We start from the raw sequence: 23,405 nt of genomic DNA, 5'->3' as shown, positions 1-23,405 counted from the left end.
GCTACAGAAGGGGAAGAGAGAGAGAGAGAGAGAGAGAAATGGGAGGGGGAGGGGTGGAGAAGCAGTTAGTTGCTTCTTCTGTGTGCCCTGGCCGGGAATCAAACTTGAGATATACACATGCCGGGCAGACATTCTATCTACCACTGGTCAGGGCCTTGGTTAAATTTCTTAATCTCCAAGTTCTTCTCTTTTCTTCAAAAAAAGACCCTACTCTATATTGTTGTAATAATTAAATAAGATAACAAACATTAAGCTACCAAGAACAAAGTAAGTGTATAATGAATGCTGAAGTTGTTTGTGTTCTTGTCTTTTGTGATACATAAATAAATCTAATCAATTGGTTAGTAAAGTTTCATTTGGACACTATTTACTTAACATCTACTTGGTACCAAGCATACTGTGATGTACTATATATACATATAGATACACACATACATATATGTATATTTGGTAAGATAATAAAAATGGTGGAATTTAATCTTTATTTACAGGACACTGCAAGATAGGAAATTTTGATAGCAATACGAAACCCACTGAGAAGCTTCATACAGTATGTACAGTTTAGAACTACTCAAGTATAGTTTTGTTGTAAAAAAGTGCTACAATAACAAAACTCATTTAAAAAGCCTAGTAGAGGCCCTGGCCAGTTGGCTCAGCAGTAGAGTGTCTGCCTGGCGTGCAGGAGTCCTGGGTTCGATTGCCGGCCAGGGCACACAGGAGAAGCGCCCATCTGCTTCTCCATCTCTCCCCCTCTCCTTCCTCTCTGTCTCTCTCTTCCCCTCTCGCAGCGGAGGCTCCATTTGGAGGAAAAATGGTCCGGGCGCTGAGGATGGCTCTGTGGCCTCTGCCTCAGGCGCTAGAATGGCTCTGGATGCAACAGAGCAACGCCCCAGAGGGGCAGAGCATCGCCCCCTGGTGGGCATGCCGGGTGGATCCCGGTCGGGCACATGCAGGAGTCTGACTGCCTCCCCGTTTCCAGCTTTGAAAAAATGAAAAGAAAAAAGAAAAAAAAGCCTAGTAGAAAAACACTAAAACAAACATACCAAACATAGTATATAACAAAGTTTATGCCTCAGCTCTAAAATCTAAAAGTTAAAGGTCCCAGGAGTGCCATCCTGAGCTTGGAACCAATAGCCATCAGCAGTAGTTTCTGGCACAACATTTTGATCTTCCTCTTCCTCTACAGAGAAATGCTTCTCAATCAAATTTAATGAAATTTTGTACACAGCCTCATTTTGAAGGTTTTTTTAGAGAACTTCAGTTTTTTTCAAACCTCCACATTCTGCAATTACTATACTAAGTTTCTCAGTTCCATCTAGTTTCTCAGCAGCCTGAATGATATTTGAAAAGGCATCTAGAATAACCAGTTAAGAAGTTCATCAATGGTTCTATTGTGCCACAATGAATGAGGTATACAAATGTTCTATCACTTGTATAGCTGGTTACAGCCCATACAGCTTACTTTTGTGTCTTAAATGTGACTTTAGAGAGGACAACAGTGCGGCATGGGACCAATCCATGATTCACAACTTGCTGTATCTGGTCCTGGTGGCCAGCTATGAAGTTGGACATTGTCCATGTAGTTTCCTTATGAATATTAGTCTTGGAATTCAGTATCAGGCTGGGAAAAATAGCAAGTGCTCCTGTATCTATTACAACCTGAATCTGTTCAGCTGTCCCATTGCCTATGGCTCTTAGTACAGGAGTCACATTTGGCAATTCAGTAGCTCCTAGCAACTTCACAACTTTGGGCACATCTCCTGTTTTAAAATCATGTCAATCTTTTCATTTATAAAGTAGGAAACAGCCCAGCAGCTATCTGCTAATTGTTCTGGATCATCAAGATGCAGAAGACAAACTAAAGTAGGAAGAATCTACCCAACGGTTTCTAAAGGGGGTGCAGGATTCTTGTTTCAACAAAAGTTTGAAAGTGCCTGACCAGGTGGTGGCGCAGTGGATAGAGCGTCAGACTGAGATGCAGAAGACCCAGGTTTGAGGCCCCGAGGACACTAACTTAGGCTCATCCTGCTTGAGTGCAGGCTCAACAGCTTGAGCACGGAATAGCTGACTTAAGCGTGGGATCATAGGCATGACCCTATGGTTGCTGGCTTGAGCAAGGGGTCACTCGCTCTGCTGTAGGCCCCTCTTCAAGGCACATATGAGAAAGCAATCAATGAACAACTAACGTGCTGCAATGAAGAATTGATGCTTCTCATTTCTCTTCCTTCCTGTTTGTCCTTCTCTCTGACTCTGTCACACACACACACACACAGACACACACACACGTTTGAAAGAATACAGGTAAGATTATGTAAATAACCACATGCTAGAGATGACATATCAGGAACTGCAGGAAGAGCCAACAGTGAGTCAACTGCACATACTTGCAAACTAAGTCTTAGAAAATTGAACCATCACTTGGGATATTTCCTAGAGCCCATACAGCTTGTTCACTGATGTGAGCATGGGGAGATGCCGAAAGAGAAATGAATGCTGGGAAAGCACCTCCATCGACTGCAGCCTTGGTCTATTCTGATGTCCCAGAAGCAAGGTTATAGAGGGCCCAAGCAGATTCAAACTGAATGAGACTATAATCAGTTCTGCCCAAGAAGGACACTAGCTTTGGAATCAAACCAGCCCAGATTATGCTGTCTAAGGGTGGCTGTTTTTCCCTAGAAAGCAGTTTTCTCCCAGCCTGAGCAGCTTAGAATTGGCTTTCCAAATCATTGCTATTTATGCCAGTGTCCTCAACAGACCCATTTACAGTGCCCCGCCTGTTGTGGGCTTCCTGCAGTGGAGAAGTAGCATCTGGTCATCCTTCTTAGCTTTCTTCAGCTCGACATTAACTTCTATTTGACGATACCTCATTTCTGTACTGCCTTTCCCCTTGTTCTTGAATCTGTTAAGGTGGGCAGCTGATTGAATTAGCATTCCCGTTGGTGGACATGGTTATGAGACAAAGGCCGAGAGTGACACCCAGGCTTTCACAGGAGATGATGCAGGGTGTCCGGGATGCGGTTCAGTTGCTCTGAAAATGTCCGCGGTGAACCAGCCCAAAAGGCGATTTCACTTTATATATATAATCTCTACTCCTTATGATAACCTCAAAAGGTTATTTATAGTGATCACTTCCTTTAAGACAAAGAAACTGAGATCAGTTGTTGCTATCTAGGATGCATGGTTCTCACCTAAGCACAATATACGGTAAATTGGAGATGTAGAAATATTTCTAGGGGACTGGTTCTTCAATATTGTATTTTAATAGTTACCTAAGGTGGGATTGAGGGGAGGGAGTGTTTGTTAAAAATTCAAGTTTACTTATGAATAAACTCCTTGGGCTAAATCAAGCCACTTTATAGTAACTGGACTATTGAAACTGTTTTTTGAAAGTGGACTGTTATTGATTTGGATTTAGAAAAAATAAGCTGAGGATGTAGTGGCTGAACTTTTGGCTGCTCTTCATCACTGTGTTCTGGTGTGATGTCTGGATTTAACTTCTAGATATTGAAGTGACTGATTTTCACCTTTCTGACAAGCAAGAGAGGGTTTGCGCTTTTCAGGGCATATAAAGCTCTCTCTCAGAAAACAAAACAAAACAAAACAAAAAAACAAATGGGCAGTAGCCGCCGAACTTGGAAATATAGTAATTTATCCAAAGCCCCCCTCTATTTTTAGCCAGAGCAGATGCTTGCCAATTCAGTTTCCAGAGAGAGATACTTTCAGTGCAAAACAAACCCGTGGAGCAGACCTTTGCTGGGTACTGTTCAAAAATCCCTAAAACGACTCTCCACCAAAACTCGGTAGCGCAAGTTTTTCCACGAAGCTGCCGGCTCGCCCCAGCAAGCCCGAGCGCAGGGCCCCGCCGCAGCCTTCCCCGCCCGCCCGCGCGGCGGGGCCCAGCCCCAGGGCGAGGCCCGGAGCGAAGGGGGCGTGCCCTGGCTCGGGGGCGGGGCCGCGGGCGCGGGGAGGCGGAAGTTCCCGCGGGCTGGGAGGGCAGCGCACGCCCCGCGAATCACTTGTCAGCGCTCGTCTGAGGCGGAGGCAGCGCGGTGCGGGACCCGAGGTGAGTGGCCACCCGCCTTGGATGCGCGTCTCTGATTCCCCGTACGGAGGAGGGAAAGTAGTGGCCGCCTTGCGCCGAGCGCGAGGGGAAGCCCAGCTGGGGAGGAGGAAGGGTTGCCCTTTGCGCGGGGCGGTTTCTCAGGTGCTTTCTGGACGCGCCGAGGCAGCGGTGGCAGAGCGGCGTGGGAAGGGGAGCGTCCGGGAAAGGGCGGCGCGGGAGTGGGCACAGGGCCAGTGGCCGAGCGCTGGCAGTTCCCAGAGCCCGCGCCGGCCGGGACGCGGGAGCGGGGCGCCCCGGACGGCGAGGGCGGCCGCGGAAGGGCCCCCGGGCGCCCCGCACCGACTCGCCGGCCGGCCGGCCCCGGACGGCTGCAGGCACCCACCGTGGCGTCCGCGACCACCCCAGTCCTGCGCGGACCTCCTGGGGGTGTGGGCAGGAAGCGGGACTCAATGGGAATGGCGTGTTAGGTTTTGTTTCTTCTCACGCTTCTGAGAAGCATTTATTTCCCCCCAGATTTTGTAACCTGTTTGGGGAAGGCTTCCGTGCGTCCGGAAATAAAGATCGTTTAGAAAACTAATCTGCCAGGAACGCCAGATTTGCTTGTTGGGGCTTTTGTAAGACTGTGCTTCCAGTGCGTCTGACAATAAGTGGAAAAAGGAAGGGCGTGAGGAAAGGGCAGAGCTTGGAAAGAAACTTCGTGGTTGCGCTGGGCAGGGCAGGTCTAGGGTGTGATCGCCGGCTCCTATCCCAAGTCCGCCTTCCTGACCGGGAGGCCGTCGGAACCCGCCTGCCGCGGAAACAGCCGGCTCGGGAGCCTTATTTGGCAAACGGCTAGGCGAGAACATCTGCTGGAAAACTGTCTCGTCGGCTGCTTTCATCCTGTGCCGGTGGCCTCAGTTCTTCAGCTCTACCGTCACTGACTGTCTCTCAATCTGGGGGGTCAAGAGAATCTCAAGAGACTGCTCTTTAATTTCCGACCCTTGTTACCCAGAGCAGTTCATCACGGGTTCTCTTTTCCCCCTTCTCACCCACCAGAGAAGCTGAGATAGAAGTGTGGGAAATAATCAAGCTTCCTTCCCAAGTACCAGGGTGAATACCTTGTTCAGACTTTCCCTAAGAGAAAATAGAGAGCTATACAGAAGTTCCAACAATTTCTATGAGTTTGAAAGCAGAATAGGCTGCAATTTCCTTCCCGCTTGGTATTTTTGGAAGAGTTTGGGCACTAAAACCAGATGGAGGAGACCTGAAATAGGCCAACAGTAGTTATTGATTAAGGATCAGAATATTTTAAGGCAAGTAAAGCTAGCAGAGGGAGAATACTAGAAACAACGCTGACTAAAAGTGAAATAACACTGGATCTGTAGTGTGGCCTTGACCTTGCCAAGTGCTAGAAATTTTAATAAATGGGAGAAGTCAGGAATAGAACTCCCATGTTAAAAGAGATTGCCTTAAAAAAAAAAAGGTTACATGTACATGTGAGGATACATTTTCCATTTTCTTGTAGGAAACAGTGGGGCCAGAAGAAGTTACCCTAACTTAAAATTCTTGTCTTGGCAAAAGTTTAAAAGAGAAAGGAGGACAGGCCGCCTGTGAATTATCTGTTGGGTTTATACAATGTGTCAATATCAAAAGTCTTTTCTAGTTCTATGAAAATCTTCTCTTTTATTATAGGGGAAAGGAATTGAATTATATGTGGCTCCTTATTACCTCTCTACTATTCGTTTTTAACGAGTGTATAACAGTTTGGAGTCTGGCTTGGCCTTTGGTCTTTTTAAAGCCCTGTGCCTATTACATCAGTATTGAAGTAATATATTCTTACTTAGTACTTCAGTGCGTTACCATGCCAGTGGGAAAACTCATCTAGTTTCTAGGTAGATGCCATGCAGATTTTCATTGATTTAGTTTTTCTTTCAGAACTGAACTTATTTGAAAGTGTTACCATGTCAGTGGGAAAACTCATCTAGTTTCTAGGTAGATGCCATGCAGATTTTCACTGATTTAGTTTTTCTTTCAGAACTGGACTTATTGGAAAGTTTTACCTCAATTTTCCCTTAAGAAAAAAGATGGAATCTATTTGCTTTTAATCTAACCAGTGGTTTTAATATCTCCCATCTGCCACTGTTGATTTGGTGTGATGGGGTAGGAATTTTAAATGGGTCAAAAAAATATTTTAAGTTAGGTACAAACAGATTTTCTAAAGAAGTGTGTCTTGAACAGCTCTTTTAAAAATGTTTTAAAATTATTAAATTATACATGTCATATTTTAATATTTTTAAAGAGGGAAATACTATGATTCTTAGTAGTGCATCTTAGAAAATCTCCACTGCCTCAGTTTTCTCCCACCTACATGTAATCACAATAACAAACAACCCCAAATTCCAACTCATACTTTTTTCTTTAGTTTTTTTAATAATATAAAAATTCTACCATGAGAGTCTTTATGAACAAACTTATAGCAAAACACAAAAAGGAAAGCACTGACCTGGTAGTTCTTTTGTAATCTGCCATCCCCTTTCATGTATTAAGATGATATACTCTTAGTATGTTTAGTCAGTCTCCCCATGTGGTAAATGCTCACCCTCTACTTTGGCTGATGAAGTGTGTGTATAAACAGAAAGCAGGTTCTGATGGAAATACCACTGTGCTAGAGTATCGCCTATCATGGCCTGTCTGAAGAAAAACTAGGACTTGAAGTGTGGAGTATATCACATCCCTATAAGAGGAAATTCAAGTTGTAGTTTATGATTGGAGAGATTAGTTTTGTACGTTAAAAAACACACAATAATTTAGTAAGCATGATGAGAGTCTATGAATTAGCAATCCTTTTCATATGTTAGATTAATCTAGAATTTAAGTGAAATTGAAGGACTCTTGCCAATTGCAGGATAAAGAAGACATGAGGTAGAGGGAAGGAGAAAATCATTTTGAATTAAACCTAAAATTAAATCTTATTCTTTCTTCTATAACAAAATATTGTAAAGTAAGTGCTTAGAGTTAAAGTTTGTTACAAGAAGCCACAAATCGTAGCAAGTTGTAAAACTGATCAAATGGCTAGAAATATATTCTGATGTGGAATTTTTATACTATGGAAATTGGCATGAGTTTAGAAGTTGTTCATTAGCTCACTTATTCCTTTTCTTAGACTGAAATGAGATCTTAATATAGATTTGTACTCTATAACACCTCATGCCCCCCAAACAAAATACTGAACGTACTTTAGTTGTGTTTATATTAAATATATTTAAATATGTAATAAGAATTCAAATAAACATTTTTTTAACCATCTGATTTTTTTTTCACAGTTTCACTTTCTGGGATTGGAGTTTTGAGTCATTAGAACCATGAGCAACTACACTGTGTCCTTGGTTGGCCCAGCTCCTTGGGGTTTCCGGCTGCAAGGTGGCAAGGATTTCAACATGCCTCTGACAATCTCTAGTGTAAGCAAACTTTACAGATTTTATTACAGATGTTCATTCAGTACTTAATTCTGGAAAACTCAGGACTAATTCTCTGGATGACCTGTTCTCATTTACTACAATTACTTAGGCGATTTGATCTCAACATAGTTAGTTACCTGTAATAAAGGATGTGGTGGGTGGGAAGTTAGCAAGGATAATTGATTTCAATTTTGTTTATTTTCTGTTTCCATTCATCGTGGTAATGATAAAATAAAAAAAAACATTTAATTAAGGGTTAGACTTCAGATCTTTGAACTGTAACTAATTTGGGGAATTCTCTGGATCTTGATTTCTTATGTAATTTTAGAAGGTTATAGTGTGGAATTTTTGTGATCTCTTTCAGTTCCTTAAAAACTGTTGATCAGTGTTAATGAAATGACTGTTTTTGGTGTAATTTCCTCAGCTTACTTTCTGGTAAAGGTGATTGCCAATAGTAAAATGGCTCAAAGCTACTTACCTTTGAAGAAGAAATGAAAGGCTTGATAGTCAGTCTGTGTATAATTGAGATTTGGCTGTTTACCTCACTGTGAATTTAGTTTGAGTGGATTCTGTGTATACATTATAAGGATTTGTTTTCCTGATGATGATGATGAGGGGAATAATTCTAGTTTTCATTTATTGGGGCTTGACTCAAGTACTGTTTCAATTTCATCATCAGTAGGTAATTATTGCTATTAATTACTTGTCTAACTTTCCAGGGGTTTTTTAGTTTTGTTTTGTTTTTATATACTCAGATAAATGTGAAGATCTACTCCCCTTTTACTTAGATGGTTGCGTATTGTACACACTGTTCCACACCTTGCTTTTTTTCTCAACAATTTACCATAGAGAACTTTCTCTATTAATATATAGAGATTTTTTTTTCTTTTCAGAAAATAACTGTGTAGAACTGTCTTGTAGGGCCTATTGCAAACAATGCTGCAGTGGATACCATATATACATAGTTTTACATATATATGTATGTAATGTTGATAGGTTGTGCTAATTTACACTTTTGTGCAGTGCATGAAAGTACTTATGCCCCCCCCCCCCACAGCCTTAACAGCAAAATTTGGAATTTTTACCAAGTGCTTTGCATGTGTCATCTCATTTAATTCTCGTGCCAACCTGCAGATAGTGGTATTATTCCCATTGTCCAGAACTGTCTTTGAGCTCACATGACTGGTGTGGAAGAGCTGGCTTTCAAGCAATTATGTTATACTGTGTCCCTAATAATAAACTTTATCTTAAATTTAAGTAGATTGTTTCTATAATCAGACATTTAGAAGGTTATTGTTTTGTTTAATTATATATGTGTAAATATATATGTATACACACATACTGCTTCTTACAATTTATATTCAACTTAATTTTGAAAAATTAAGTTTATAACACTTACATGTCTAGTAAAATACTGCAAATCCCAGCTTACCAATGAAGTAATATTGGCTGTGGATTTTTAAATAGTTATCATTAACTAATCACTAATTTCTGTCTTGATTTCAGTTTTCATATTTTACAAGGAAATACAGACATATAATCCGGCCTATAAGTTTAAGACTTTTTGTGGTTGGATGAAATTCCAAATGTAAAGTATCCCTGTAAAAATGTGTCTTGTGATTTATTCCCATTTGAGGCAATTTTTTTTCCCTCCTACTGAAATTTTATTATGAGGAAAGGAACAATATTTGAATATTGTCTGTTTTTATGTTCTCTTAACATTTTATATTGTTTGAATATCCTTCTTTAGGACAGTGGACTAAAGAAAATATTTTTGATTAACTATACTTCCATTTTTGTTGGAAAAAAAAAGTTTAGAAATAAATTGACACCTAAATGACACAAACTTAATCATCACTTTGTTGTTTGGTAACAGAAATGCAAATGGTATGTAAATATGTGGTACCTTGCCTTTTAAAAAGTTTCCTGTGCTTCATTCAGTTCCCTGGAAGACAGTTTAAGGCACTAGCTCCATGTTGTGATGCTGGTAAAACAGAACACTGTGTACATACATATGTGCCCTCCCTGGCACAGAAGAAATGCTTTTCTTCTGTAGACGGAGTGCTAATTAAAGGATTTTGAACAAACTGATTAAAAGAAAAGCACGGTAACAAAGCTGCTGAGTTATTTCTGTTCTAAAAAAGTTTCTGCCATCTCCTGTGACCTTTTTGGGCCTTGTGCAGTGGGGTATGCAATTCACTCTGGACTGGAGAGGATGGGGAGGGGGGGAGGGGAGGAGAGAAGGGAATGTTGGCGCAACTGTGCTGCTAGGCAGTTGGCTTTTCATTGTAGTTATTTTTAACACCTTGTGTGGTTCAAACATGCCTAGTAACGTTCCCTAATAAAGATGTATGCCTAGTAACTAATTTATATTGTTATAATAAGATTATTAATGTTATATACCTCATCTTTATTAGTTCTCTCGTTATATGCATTCTGCCTTTAATAGATTTTTGTATTCACCAAATTAATAGTACCAAGAAGCAATTAAAACCTAAATGCTTGCCTTAAAACATGTAATTTAGTGATTTTCTTATTTTAATAGTATGTATGAAATTTTTAGCAAGACCTGGCGTATAGTATTCTCTGTAATCTATTACAATAATATTATAAAATAAAAAATAAAAAATTAGAGATCTGAAACCAAATTCCCAATAATTGTAGGGAACATAGCAGATAATTTTTTTTTTTATTTACAGTCTGTTGGAATTAAAAAAAATTCACAAGTTTGTGCTTAGCTAGGAAGCTGCATCTTTAATTTAGAGTTCAAAAGTTTAAACTTTTTCCTTGGGTCAAGTATTATCATTCTGAACTCCAAAGGGTATTTATGTTCCCTTATAACATTGGAACTCTGTGATAGCAAATGTATATGAGATAAATAAACCACTAGCTGGGACTTGAACATTCTGTTTTCTTGAGATTTTGTTGTTTACAGTATATGAATATGCCAAATATGACTTGTGTCTTAAAGCATATGAACTATAAAATTTCAGCCTTTCACCCAAATTTGTTCATCATCTATAGTGTGTGCATTTTTTCTTCTTTTTTAGTATGCTGCTTTCTACCATAAGTGTCTTAGATTGCTGGAACTGCATGATCACAAGTCATTATCTTTAGTCTCCTATTCTTAAAATGGAGTGTTGGCTACAGGCGTTTGCAGGCTCGTTTTATGACCCTGTATTTGTCAAATTGCCCTGAAACCATGGAATGTGGGGATGGGTTTTATTGTAGTAGTGTGGGTTATTGGTCTCTGCCAGTATATTTTATAAGAAGAAATAGGAGACTTGTTGCACAATTCAAGGCCACATTTTGGCAAGTTGATGTTTCTCTTGATGGAATTACAAGAAGGATAATATCTTTGTGAATAACATCTTTTAAATACAGTATCCTAAACTTAAAATACTCTGCTGCATGATATTTTCTGACTTATGGTGTTAGAGTATTTTTCTTAAATGCCAATATTTGGATTTCCTGAGGATGATCTCCTATTTCTCCATAAACACATCTATGATGTTTCTTTAGCAGATAAGAATGAAGTCAGGCAGTTTAATATCCAAATAATAACTGATACGCAAAAGTTAGGAGAGGATCAGTTGTTACCAGCTCAAAGAAGATATTAGTTGGATTTGAAAGCAGGAGATATTTACTTTTTCCTAGATTATAGAGCCCTGTTTGGGAGTATAACACAGAACAGAGAAAGGTAGAACCATGAAATACTGTACTTTGCTGTGAATTCATCTAGCTGTTAAAGCAGGGGTAGTCAACCTTTTTATATCTACCACCCACTTTTGTATCTCTGTTAGTAGTAAAATTTTCTAACTGCCCACCGGTTCCACAGTAATGGTGATTTATAAAGTAGGGAAGTAACTTTACTTTATAAAATTTATAAAGAGAGTTATTGCAAGTTAAAGCATATAGTAATAATTACTAAGTACTTTATGTCAAATTTTTGCTAAGTTTGGCAGAATAAATTTTTATAAAACAACTTACTATAGTTAAATTTATCTTTTTACTTATACTTTGGTTGCTTTGCTACCGCCCACCATGAAAGCTGGAACGCTCACTAGTGGGCGGTAGGGACCAGGTTGACTACCACTGAGTTAAAGGAATACTCCCTAGAAGATGATAAGAAGGTACAGAGAAATGTGGTGTACAACAGTTGGAGTGGAAGTAAATAAGTACAGTACTAGATAGTATCATAAGACCTGTCACATGGCAGTATTTGATGAAATGGCAAAGGTACAGATAAATATTTCTCAGTTTCTGTGGACATAGATCTTTTGTATTTGTGGGGTCAGTTTCCTACAGGAGAAATTAATTGAACTGGTCCTTGAAGGATGACATTTGAACACTTAAAAGTCAACATTTCTCTTGTTGGCTTTCAGGGCAAAGGGAAGAAGACTTTTCTTGCAGTAGCTTGACTGGGAGTGAAGCTGTGAATGTAGTTGAGTGATTCCCCAGACGGGCTGGCTGCAGAGTTTCCCTCCTAGGTGAGGAGAGAAAAGGGACTTTCAGTCCTCTCAAGCTGAAATGGGAGAACCATCCTACCTTGAATAAATGGGCCCATTGTTAATTTTAAGCTGTTGAGTATTTTCTTTTACATTCCCTCCCAACTACCCTGTCATTATGCCAAGTAGGAAAGTTAATAATTTAGTTTGTGTAACCACATAATATATATTGCACATGTATGCTTACTCTCAGATTTTAAAGTACTAATTACTTTCTGTGTGGGGCTCAGAGATCTGTCTTTGCCCATGTGGCACTTTTCTATCATTATGGTCAAAGGGTTAGGAATGTCAAGATAATGCTGAAGATATTTTTCTCGTCTATTATCTGTAAAGAAATGAAAAGCTTCTCAATATATTTTGTTATAAGTTAATAGTTTTAGAAAAAGGGTCTTTTGTAGATTTTAATGAATGTTGGGCATTTTGGAAAGTTATTAGTTACAATAAGAGGAATTTGACTGGTATGCAGAACTTTTGTATCTGATCAATGAAACAGTATTGTAGAGATGGGGTGAAGAATAGCATTTCAGAACTAAGCAAAGGAGATTTTTAAAATTTATTTTAAAAGTTTTCGGTTTTTTAGCAAAGGAGAGTTTTATACAACTTACTTACCTACTCATGAGTTAGGTATAATATTTACTTGCTAAAACTGAGAAGACCGAAGACGATGGACTTATTTTCTTATCAGTTATTTTTGAGAACTTTCAAGACAGAGCTTTGTGATGGTTGTTAGTCAGGCTGCAGTGTGAATATACAGTTAACCAGTAGTCTGTCTGAAACATCATGTGTGCAGTAGATCTTACCCAGATTCCCACACGCTACAAGACTAGTCATGACCTTTTTCCCCAGTTACAGTTCTGTGGAGGAGAATTCTGATATCTAGAAGCAGACATTGCTCTGGACAAGAAAGAGATTAGAAATAATGAGTATATCATATAAAACTTGACAAGACAAGACCTTAGTTTGTGAAATATTAATATACAGAGGTGGGGAAAAGTAGGTTTACAGTTATGAGTACACCAAATATTCTTTTATTTATTAATCATTGTATTATTTGTATTACAACTATAGACCTACTTTTGCCCATCCCATATGTATACATTTGCACATAAATGACATAATAATGGAAATGAAAAGAGGAAACATTAGTTGAGCCACTAAAGAGCAGCGAGCATGGTGAACCCTCCTTAGGACTGCACCCAGAGGTCCAGAGCCCCTGTGGAGCCCACTGGGAGTGTAAGCTTGATTTTCTAACTATGGAGTGGAAATACTACTTTTCTAGTACTGATACTGTGTTTCCATTGAGATCTTTTTTAGGTAATAAAATATTTGTGAAATGGACTTGATAATATTAAATGAGTGTTTAAAAAATTATTAGGTTTGGAAGAATTTTTTATAATATTGTTAAAACTAAATCTCTCAAATCTTAGTTACTTCCCCTATCTTCCCTCAGCTTTTTTCTTTTTTTTCTGTTGCATAAGTGTAGTTATCTACCCTTCTGTAAATACTCAGATTTCTTTTACAGCTCCTGTTGTTGCCCATTTTGTGTTAGAATTACTGGAACAAAGTTCACCAACCGTTTTGGCAAATAATACTCCCAGCCTGGCTAGGCGGTTGCACCAAATGTCCCTCATAGGTCTGAATGGAAGAGAGTTAAAATAAACTGGGACAGTTGACAGGAGGGAATGAAAAAGAATGAGTTAGGTGGAAGGAAAAGAGAAAGAGGTAATTTTTAAAAGGTCAAAATGGGAGTATTTACTGTGTCAAATTTTGTACTTAAGAAATTTTAGCCCTTTACCCTTTTTCTTTTAAAATTTATTTATTGATTTTAGAGAGAGAGGAAGGGAGAGAGACAGACAGACAGATGGACAGAAAGAAACATTGATCTGTTTCTGTATGTACCCTGACTGGGGATCAAACCGGCAACCTTTGCCCATCAGGACGACACTCCAGCCAACTGAGCTATTCAGCTAGAGCACTCTTTACCCTTTTAAAGTTTGATTAATTTATGCTTTTCTTCAGGTAAGACATTCATATGGTTTGAAATTTAAAAGATACAGTAGGTTACAGGAGAGAGTCTCCTGGTGCCCGGCCCTTCATTTCCTCTTTCTGGAAGCAACCAGTGTTAGCAGCTTCTTGTGTATATGTCTAGAAATAATTTGTATAGATATATTTAAACACAGACATAGTCTCACCATTCACCTTTTCAGCACAAATAGTATCCTTAAAAATATATTTAAAATTTTACATTTTGCTTTTTTCATGAACTTAAAATTAGTTAATATGTCTTTATTTTTTTTGTACAGCTGTATTATATTTGTATTTATTATGATTTACTTAACCAGTTTCTATTGATGGGCAATTAGGTTGTTTGTAGTCTTTCTTTTGTAAAGCTACAGTGTAATTTTTGCACATATATATTTTGCATATAAATGAGCATATCTGTCAGATAAATTCCTAGAAATGGAATTGTTCAGTCAAAAGGTTGTTTACATTCATAATTTTGATTGATACTGCCAAATATCTCTGTGGAGACACTCCTTCCCACAAAATGAGAATGTCGGCTTCCTCATACCTGTGCTCACACACATTTCAGCAGACTTTGATCATTTCCAATCAGATTGGCCTGTTTCCACCTTTCTCCTTTTTGTAGGGCTTAATCTACCTAGGACTCTTTCTGTTTTTAAGTGGTTCATTGTTTTCCATTTTGCAAGAGACTATACTAAATAAAAATGAATGGCTTTCTTTAAATGATTTTATTAATTTCCAGGGATGCTATTTGAATTTTTTCACACAGAACTTTGGTTAATAGTTAACTAGCATTTGTTTCCTATTTCTAAAATGGATTTCTTCTTTGTGTTAACTTATTACTTCCAGTTACATGCTGATAGACTTTTTTGTTTTTTTGTGGGACAGTTTTTGTCATACTTACCTGTCATAGACTTTCTAAAAAAATTAAGCAAATTACATTTAAGATCTCTACAGTGTGTGTGACTTTGAATCCCACTCTTCAGCTCCCTTTCAGTGATGTGGCAGGGAGGCCAGCTGTGATGAGGCGTGGTCCTGAGACACCGTGAGGGTCACCTTTAGGACCCTCAGTGTGTTTGCGTATCAAACTTTTATTAGTCAGTGGAGCTTAACTAAAGTCACAAAGGTTTATATACTGAAGTGTGGCACAATGTATGTCTTCATTTTACCTGGGTGTAAGCAGCTGTGGTACGTGATGTTATAAAGATGCCAGGAATGTTTGTATTTTATGTGTTTAAAATGAATTTGGAATTTCCCTTTAGTGTGTTGCTGTAAATTTTTAAATATGATGAGAAGAGTTTGGAACTAAATAAGAAATTTTACCCTGTTATTTGAATTCTGTGGACTTGTTGAACATTTTTTCCCAGATTCTAGAAATTGAACAGTGGCCACTCTTCATTATAATTGTCTTGGGCAAATTTTGGTTTATCAAAAGAGCCAGTGGTTATTTTAATGACATTAAGGATTGAAAGCCATTTACCAGTGATTCCATCAGGGTTTTAAGTGTTGTGGTTTGGTTCCATTGAGAAATCCAATTATTAGCCCAGAATTTATCAAGTTATTTTTGAGATACTAACTTTTAGAGGTGGTAAAAATAAAAAAAATTAGTAAGGTTGTGTAATGCTAGCCATTGGAGATTATAGATGAAAGTATTTTTCTTTTTGAGACAAAGTCTGGAGGACAAATATCCTTTAGGGGGAAAAATACTTTATCTTTTATCTAGGAATCCTTAGAGAAGTTTTGGAGAAAAAAGTTCATATATAAATTCAAATTATTGTTATTACATGAAATTATTCTACGATAACCTCCAACTAGTCTACAAATGGTTCTTTTGATCTTTTTATAATACTCATTTCTGTTTATATGTACCTTTATCCATTCTGGAAGACTCTAGTTGTTAGTTGGTATTCAGTTCTCAGAGTGATACTTTGGTATTTTAACATCAGTGGCTTACCGCCTCTCCCACTCCTAAGCTGGCTCCTCATTCTCACGCTGGCACCTTACCCGGGTAGGAATTCTAAAATCCTACATTTTATACATTTCTGCCCTATTTAGGAATTATATCTACTGGATTATTGCTTAACTCCTCAGTCTGATATTTGGACTGCATCTAAATGGGCCTCGTTAATACAATTGAGTCTAAAATGCCCATTTTGAACCCTGAAGTTCTTGGTCTCTATTCTTTATACACACTACCATCTCTAAAGCCCTACCCTGGATTTCAAGGCACATTCCTGTACCGGGTGTTCTTTGTGATGTTTGACTGCTCTCGCTCAGTTGGGTTTCCTTTCTTTTCTATATTAAAAATGAAAATATGCTAACATGTTATTGTCTAGACTCTGCTCTAGGTGTTAAGCACATCTTCAATTAGATCCTCGTAACAACTCTCTGAGGAAGTATGATTTTTTTATTTTTTTTTTTATTTTTTATTTTTTATTTTTTTCATTTTTCTGAAGCTGGAAACAGGGAGAGACAGTCAGACAGACTCCCGCATGCGCCCGACCGGGATCCACCCGGCACGCCCACCAGGGGCGGTGCTCTGCCCCCCAGGGGGCGATGCTCTGCCCATCCTGGGCGTCGCCATATTGCGACCAGAGCCACTCTAGCGCCTGAGGCAGAGGCCACAGAGCCATGCCCAGCGCCCGGGCCATCTTTGCTCCAATGGAGCCTTGGCTACGGGAGGGGAAGAGAGAGACAGAGAGGAAAGCGCGGCGGAGGGGTGGAGAAGCAAACGGGCGCTTCTCCTATGTGCCCTGGCCGGGAATCGAACCCGGGTCCTCCGCACGCTAGGCCGACGCTCTACCGCTGAGCCAACCGGCCAGGGCGGAAGTATGATTTTAAATCTGATTTACAGATGAAGACAGAAGTTGAAAAACATGTCGCAAGTTATACAGTTAGTAGTTGGTTAGGCTTAGGATTTGAAACCAGTCAAACTGAGAAGTAATAAATAATGCTTTTCATCAGTATACTCTGTTTTCTGGGAATTTAGATGGGAGTTTTTAGTACCAATAGATGGGAATTTTCACTACTGACAGCCAGGTTTGTGTGTGTTACTTAAAGAGAGAACATATGCTATAGAATCAAACACTTATATGTATGGAATAATTGAGAATAATTGAGATTATTATGTTTATTAGCTACCATTTCAGTTCCATCTGCACACTAGTGTTTTGGAAACATGTAGCTTTCATTTTTTAAAAATTTCCTAGTATGGATCTTTTGTTACTTAGATCATTTCAGCAAAAATATTAAGGCTAAGTTACAATGGAACTGCCATTGACTAAATGTGACAGACCTACTTTTCTCCAACCAGCAGTCTTTTCCTATTTTTCATAGTTCAGTCACTGTAGGTCACATCTTTGTGTGTGTGTGTGTGTGTGTGTGTGTGTGTGTGTGACAGAGATAGACAGAGTCAGAGAGAGGGACAGATAGGGACAGACGGATAGGAAGGGAAAGAAAGGAGAAGCATCAAATCTTCGTTGCAGCACCCTAATTGTTCATTGATTGCTTTCTCATGTGTCCTTTGACCAGGGGGATACAGCAGATGGAGTGACCCCTTGTTTGAGCCAGCATCTTGGGCTTAAGCTGGTGAGCCTTGCTCAAACCAGATGAGCCTGTACTCAAGCCGGCAACCTCGGGGTCTCGAACCTGGATCCTCCGCGTCCCAGTCCAACGCTTTATCCACTGTACTACTGCCTGGTCAGGCGTAGGTCACATCTTTTATGGAAATTAATGGCAGTTTTAATAACATGATATCAGGCTTTAGTCTCTTTACAGTGCTGTATTTTTGTGACAAAAGAGAGGACTTTGAACTTTGAAGTTGGTAATACTACAAAATTTAATAATGAATATTAAATTTACTAAAGGCTTATGAGGAATCTTGCATACTAGGTTTGTTTTACACCTCATTATTAAGCTAAATTGAGTTTTTGTTTTTTTTTTTGTTTTTGTTTTTCCCTGAAGCTGGAAATGGGGAGAGACAGTCAGACAGACTCCTGCATGCGCCCGACTGGGATCCACCCGGCACGCCCACCAGGGGTGATGCTCTGCCCACCAGGGGGCGATGCTCTGCCATGACCAGAGCCACTCTAGCGCCTGGGGCAGAGGCCAAGGAGCCATCCCCAGCGCCTGGGCCATCTTTGTTCCAATGGAGCCTTGGCTGTGGGAGGGGAAGAGAGAGACAGAGAGGAAGGAGGGGAGGGGGGTGGAGAAGCAAATGGGCGCTTCTCCTATGTGCCCTGGCGAGGAATCGAACCCGGGTCCCCCGCACGCCAGGCCGACGCTCTACCGCTGAGCCAACCGGCCAGGGCTCACTAAATTGAGTTTAAAAAGAACTCGTTACAATCTATTTAATGCTATGGACCATTGATCAGTTAAAATTTTTGGTCTTCATTTTAGGTTTCATAGCAGTACATATCAATATATTTAAATAGGTCACATACTTTGTTAAGTCATGAACATCTCTCTCCAGGGGGGGGGGGAAATAAGGTCCTACAGTCTGGGTCTTACTTATTCAAGATTATATTAAAATACCCTGTAACTTTTGACTGATGTTCATTAGTGAGTATTGACTGATGTTCATAGTGATAATAGAGGACAAATGGTGGCAATTGTAATCACGTTTCTTCTAGATTTGTTTTGTTGATATATGTGATTGTTAGAATGAACTGAATTTGGTTTTCTTATTTCTTGTCAGGGTTTAAGTTTCTAGGAAATGCCCCAGAGATTACATTGTGTGATAACTTCCAGATTCCAAGGTACAGAATCTTCCATATGTCAGCCAGAATTTGTTTCCTGTGTATTCGACCAAGGGTTCTACTTCTTTCCTTTAGTGTCATGTACAAGATAACCTTATCTCACATGATAGCTTTTCAAATAGGTGACTGAGTTATATTTTTATTTGAGTCTCGTGGATATTGTTGGAAGCCATTTCTTTACGTGTTTCAATCATGATAGTTTGCCTCTCTTTACACCCCTGAGCATTTGCCTTTAAAAATAGTTCAGTTTTTAGATAGCTCTTTATGACCCCCAGAACTGAAATTTTAGGTAAATTAAGACCAAGGCAGAAATACAGTTTGTAGTAAGGAAACTGATTTTCCGTGTGACTGGGCAGGGCAGGATTTAGAAGCTGCTCTGGGCAGTGGGCTTGGTGGGAGTTTCATTGTTTCCTCTGTATACTATTGTACTGTTTGAAATTTTTCCAATATATATGTCTTTTGTTTAAAAATCTATGTAGAAATAAATTACTCATTTTAATATGGTGTGTTTGTTTTCAAAAGTTATATATAGTTAAATAACATACAGTATTATGTTTTCATTGTTATTTGCTCACTGGTTACATTTTTTCTATTTTGTATTTCTCAAATTTTTTTTTTTATTTTCCCTGTCAGAAGCAGCTTGTGTCCCAGATGGTTTCTGTTTTCATTTCCTTGTGATGTTATGACCTTTTCTACTTTAATAAGAAATGTTGCTTACACATTCAGGAGTTGTTTACAAATTATGCTGGTAGCACTTTTGTTAGAGTCTGCCTTAAAGATGAAGTGAGTGTTAAGATGTTTATTCTAGGTCAGATATTTTGAACTGAAAAAGGTTTAAAACGTGACTATTTTTTAAATGAATGTTTTATTCTTTTGGTTGGTTAACACACCCAGTGTCAAAAGTTATGTTTTGTGACCCTCTTAAGTGGAGGGAATTTATATAAGATTTAATGTTTTTCATTTCTGAACTTATCAGAGAGGTCATTCGAGTAGGTTTCACATCTAATAAGAGAAGGCTGACAGTTGACACTTAAAGAAATTCAGATTTTCATGCTTTAAACACCTTGTTGTTAATGGGTAAAAGTGTCATCAGTATCTTATAAACTGTAGGTCAGCTGTAATAAATAAATCATAATGCCCTAGCACATGATGCAACTTTGTATTTAAGGTTAGCTTTTTATAAATTCAGGGGAAAAGTAGTTTTCTATGAGTTTTGGGGTATATCTGCAAAATAATGCTTTTTAACCAGTTTATGAATTATTTATATTACATTAAATATAGTGAAATAATATACTAGTGTAATCCTTACTTTAGATACAGTTTGTTTCTTTTTTGATTAATTTCCTTTTAAAAATAATTTTTTATTTTTCATTTACAATTGATGTTCACTTATTAGTTTCAGGTGTACAACCCAGTGATTAGATATTTATATAATTTACGAAGAGGTCACCTTTATAAATCTCATATCCATCTGACACCATACATAGTTATTACATAGATATACTTTTGTTGTTGTTGACAGAGACAGAGAGTCAGAAAGAGGGACAAATAGGGACAGACAGGAAGGGAGAGAGATGAGAAGCATCAATTCTTTGTTGCAGTACCTTCATTGTTCAATTATTGCTTTCTCATATGTGCCTTGACTGGTAGGCTAGAGCAGAGCTAGTGACCCCTTGCTCAAGCCAGCGACCTTGGGCTCAAGCTGGTGTGTCCATGCTAAAATGGGATGAGCCCGCACTCAAGCTGGCAACCTCGGAGTTTCGAACTTGGGTCCTCTATGTCTCAGTCCGACGCTCTATTCACTGCGCCACTTCCTGGTCAGGCTACATAGCTATACTTTGCTTAAGGATTTTATCTTATGATTTAAAGTGACCTAATCATAATTAACTTTTAGCTTTAAAAAACCACTTCAGGCCATTGTGATTATAAAATGATTAAGTGGTCAAACATCTGTAAATATTGAATCACAAAGGTAATGTATTAGTATTATATGTATGTATATCTATATTTTACAGTGATCCTTTTAGTGTTATTTTCTTCCAACATACCATTTTAAAATTATGATTTTAGTGGACAATATTCTATATGCTGTTTATTTAGTTACTATGAGTGCAAGCACAGGAGCTTAGTATCTGTGTGTGAATCCTGACTCTGATTTACCAGCTATATGTGTTTTAGACAAATTACTCAACTGGGCCACAGGTTCTTCAACTGTCAACTGTGGGTAAAAATAAAAATAATATTTACATCATAGTATTGTTGAATTAAGTAAATTAACATATGTAAAGTTCCTGGTACATAATAAGTACTCAGTGAAGGTTACCTACCTAATTACAATAAAGATTACTTTATAGTAATAAGTATTTACTAGAAATATTTAATTGAAGCTATTTGACACTATTATTTTATTTTATTTTTTTTTTGCTCCTCTGATTCCAGATAAGATCCAAAGAGTTTTACCATCTTTTTTTGGGTTTTATGGTGTTTTACTTAGCACTGTGTCAACCTTAAAAGTGCCCAGGAAAGGGTGAGATGCAGGATCTTTAGAAACACTTTTCAGTGTACATGTACACATGCACACGTAACATACACAGAACCTACAGTTTGAATTATTTCAAAAAGCCTCTTTTTTAGTTTCTATTTTTTATAGAAAGTACATAAAAAATATTTGTTGAATGATGGAGCTTTTCCTTCTTCCATCTGTCATGGTCTGTCATAAACTATAGAAGATTTGAAAGGAGGTTTGGCAGTGGTCCCTCATCTGTTGTGGGGGGTAGGGTCCAGAACCCCGCCATAAGCAAAAATCTGCAAAGTAGCGACTTTATATTTATTTTATTATTTATATATATTTTAAGGCTTTATTTCAATTTAATATTCATTTAGTATGTTTTAATTAATATTTTTTATATTGTTTTCAATTTTTTAGGCTAGAAAATGCTTATTTTGCCACAACAATAATTAAAATAATAAATATATAAAAATAGCTATATACTGCAAAACCTGGCAATAAAGCGAAAAATCTGCGATACAAAATTAGGTGTATACAATTTAAAAATCCATGATACAGTGAGACTGAGAAAAGTGAACCATGATATGGCGAGGGATGACTACTATATCTTCCATTAGACGTTCTTCCCACAGTGATTGCTGTTTGTTTTTTTTAATTCTTTCAAAGTGACATGTTAATGCCCTGTCTTATTAGCTCAGTTGGTTAGAGTGTCATCCCAAAATATCAAGGTCATGGGTTCGATCCCCATCAGGGTACATACAGAAAGCAACCAATGAAGGCACAACTAAGTAGAACAACCAATGAATGCTTCTCTCTCTCTTTCTCTCTTTCTTTCTCTCTCTCTCTGTCTTTTCCCCTTCCTCTCTCTGTCTCTCTAAAATTAATTAAAAAAATTAAAGTGACATGGTGAGTTATATTGCTGGTGAGAGACAATTGCATTAGGTAACAATTTTCTTTACTGAAGCATACATTTGAGTATAAGTGAGAGTATATAAGTGGGATGTAGACTAGACAAGCCAATCAATGTGTCTGTCATTTGCAGTGTCTCTTTCCAGGAATTTTTGCACCATCAACAGCCTTTGTGTGTAGGTCTTTGTGCTCCTGATCTTGCCATCCTGCTTCTCTGGCCCTAGTTAATTGGACCTGGGATAGTTGCCTGACTCACATGTAGCCATCTGTACACAAAGTTAGAGATCTGTATGTGGTTGTACTATTTAAAAATTCTATGAGTTTTATGAAATACAAAATTTAATTACTCAGAACTTTAGCAATTCAACTAAATGTAAACTGTTGTTGTTCATTTATTGATTATTTACTTATTCCATAAACATTTGAACATCTGTTATATGCCGAGCACCGAAGACACAGTGGTGTGAACAAAACAAAGTTTATGCCCTCGCAGACGTGTATTTTAGGTGAGTGAAGCAGAGCCAATAAAAAATAGCTAGTGATAAATAGTATGGGGCAAAACAAAAGAGTTGAAAGGTGAAGGAATTAGCCAAAAAACATATAAACAACACACAGACACAGTCAACAGACTGGAGATAGCCAGAAGAAGGGGGTGAAGCTAGGTGGAGGTGGGCAAAGGAGGAGGGGGATGGGGACAGAAAGAGACGTTGATAAGGGAAGAGGGCACACGACGTGATGGGCAGATGGTGGATTGTTGAGTTGGGCACTTGAAACCTGTGTGGTTTTGTGAACCAATGTCATCCGAATAAATTCAACTAAAAGAAAAAAGTATGGGGAAAGGCAGTGGTGGTTGAGTAGGAGTTATTAATTTATAGAAGGCGAGCAAACAAAGCTTCACAGATAAGGTGACATTTGAGCAGAGACTTAGATGAAGTGAGGGGAAGAAATTTGGAGCACAGGGTGAAAATACTGACATGAGCATTTGTGTGGCATGTTCGAAGCACAGCAAGAGTTGAGTGGCTGGAGTTGACTCCTGGGGAGAGTGGTAGGAGATGTATTTAGAAAGTTGACAGTAGTTATTTCCCACAATTAGTCATTTTAAAATTTACAGCAGATTAGTTGATAGGATAGAAGTGTTTTTGCCTTGATTAAAATAAAACCTTTTCAACATAGAGGTTTTTTGTTTTTAGAACACAG

The 23,405-nt window shown here is 38.4% G+C and overlaps 1 protein-coding gene and 2 pseudogenes across 11 annotated transcripts in view; 1 reads left to right on the top strand and 2 right to left on the bottom strand.

The window, feature by feature from the left end:
- PDLIM5 (PDZ and LIM domain 5) overlaps positions 1-23,405 on the top strand; it is a 310,363-nt gene that overhangs the window by 82,604 nt on the left and 204,354 nt on the right. For 9 of the 11 annotated variants that reach the window (XM_066280197.1, XM_066280195.1, XM_066280194.1 and 6 more), the window contains exons 1-2: positions 3,940-4,063; positions 7,366-7,500. In XM_066280197.1, the coding sequence (XP_066136294.1) occupies positions 7,405-7,500 (96 nt within the window). In that variant the 5' untranslated portion in view covers positions 3,940-4,063; positions 7,366-7,404. Of the gene's footprint in view, positions 1-3,939; positions 4,064-4,097; positions 4,205-7,365; positions 7,501-23,405 lie in introns of those variants that run through there. The other 2 variants (XM_066280189.1, XM_066280190.1) reach the window with 2 other exon arrangements.
- On the bottom strand, positions 1,086-2,947 carry LOC136338638 (importin subunit alpha-1-like; annotated as a pseudogene).
- Positions 21,216-21,309, bottom strand: LOC136307289 (small nucleolar RNA SNORA26; annotated as a pseudogene).

This window comes from Saccopteryx bilineata, chromosome 5 (assembly GCF_036850765.1).
Source record: "Saccopteryx bilineata isolate mSacBil1 chromosome 5, mSacBil1_pri_phased_curated, whole genome shotgun sequence".
NCBI classification, from domain to species: Eukaryota; Metazoa; Chordata; class Mammalia; order Chiroptera; family Emballonuridae; genus Saccopteryx; species Saccopteryx bilineata.
The sequence above is the reverse complement of the archived record's forward strand: the minus strand, read 5'-3'. Positions and strand labels throughout refer to the sequence as shown.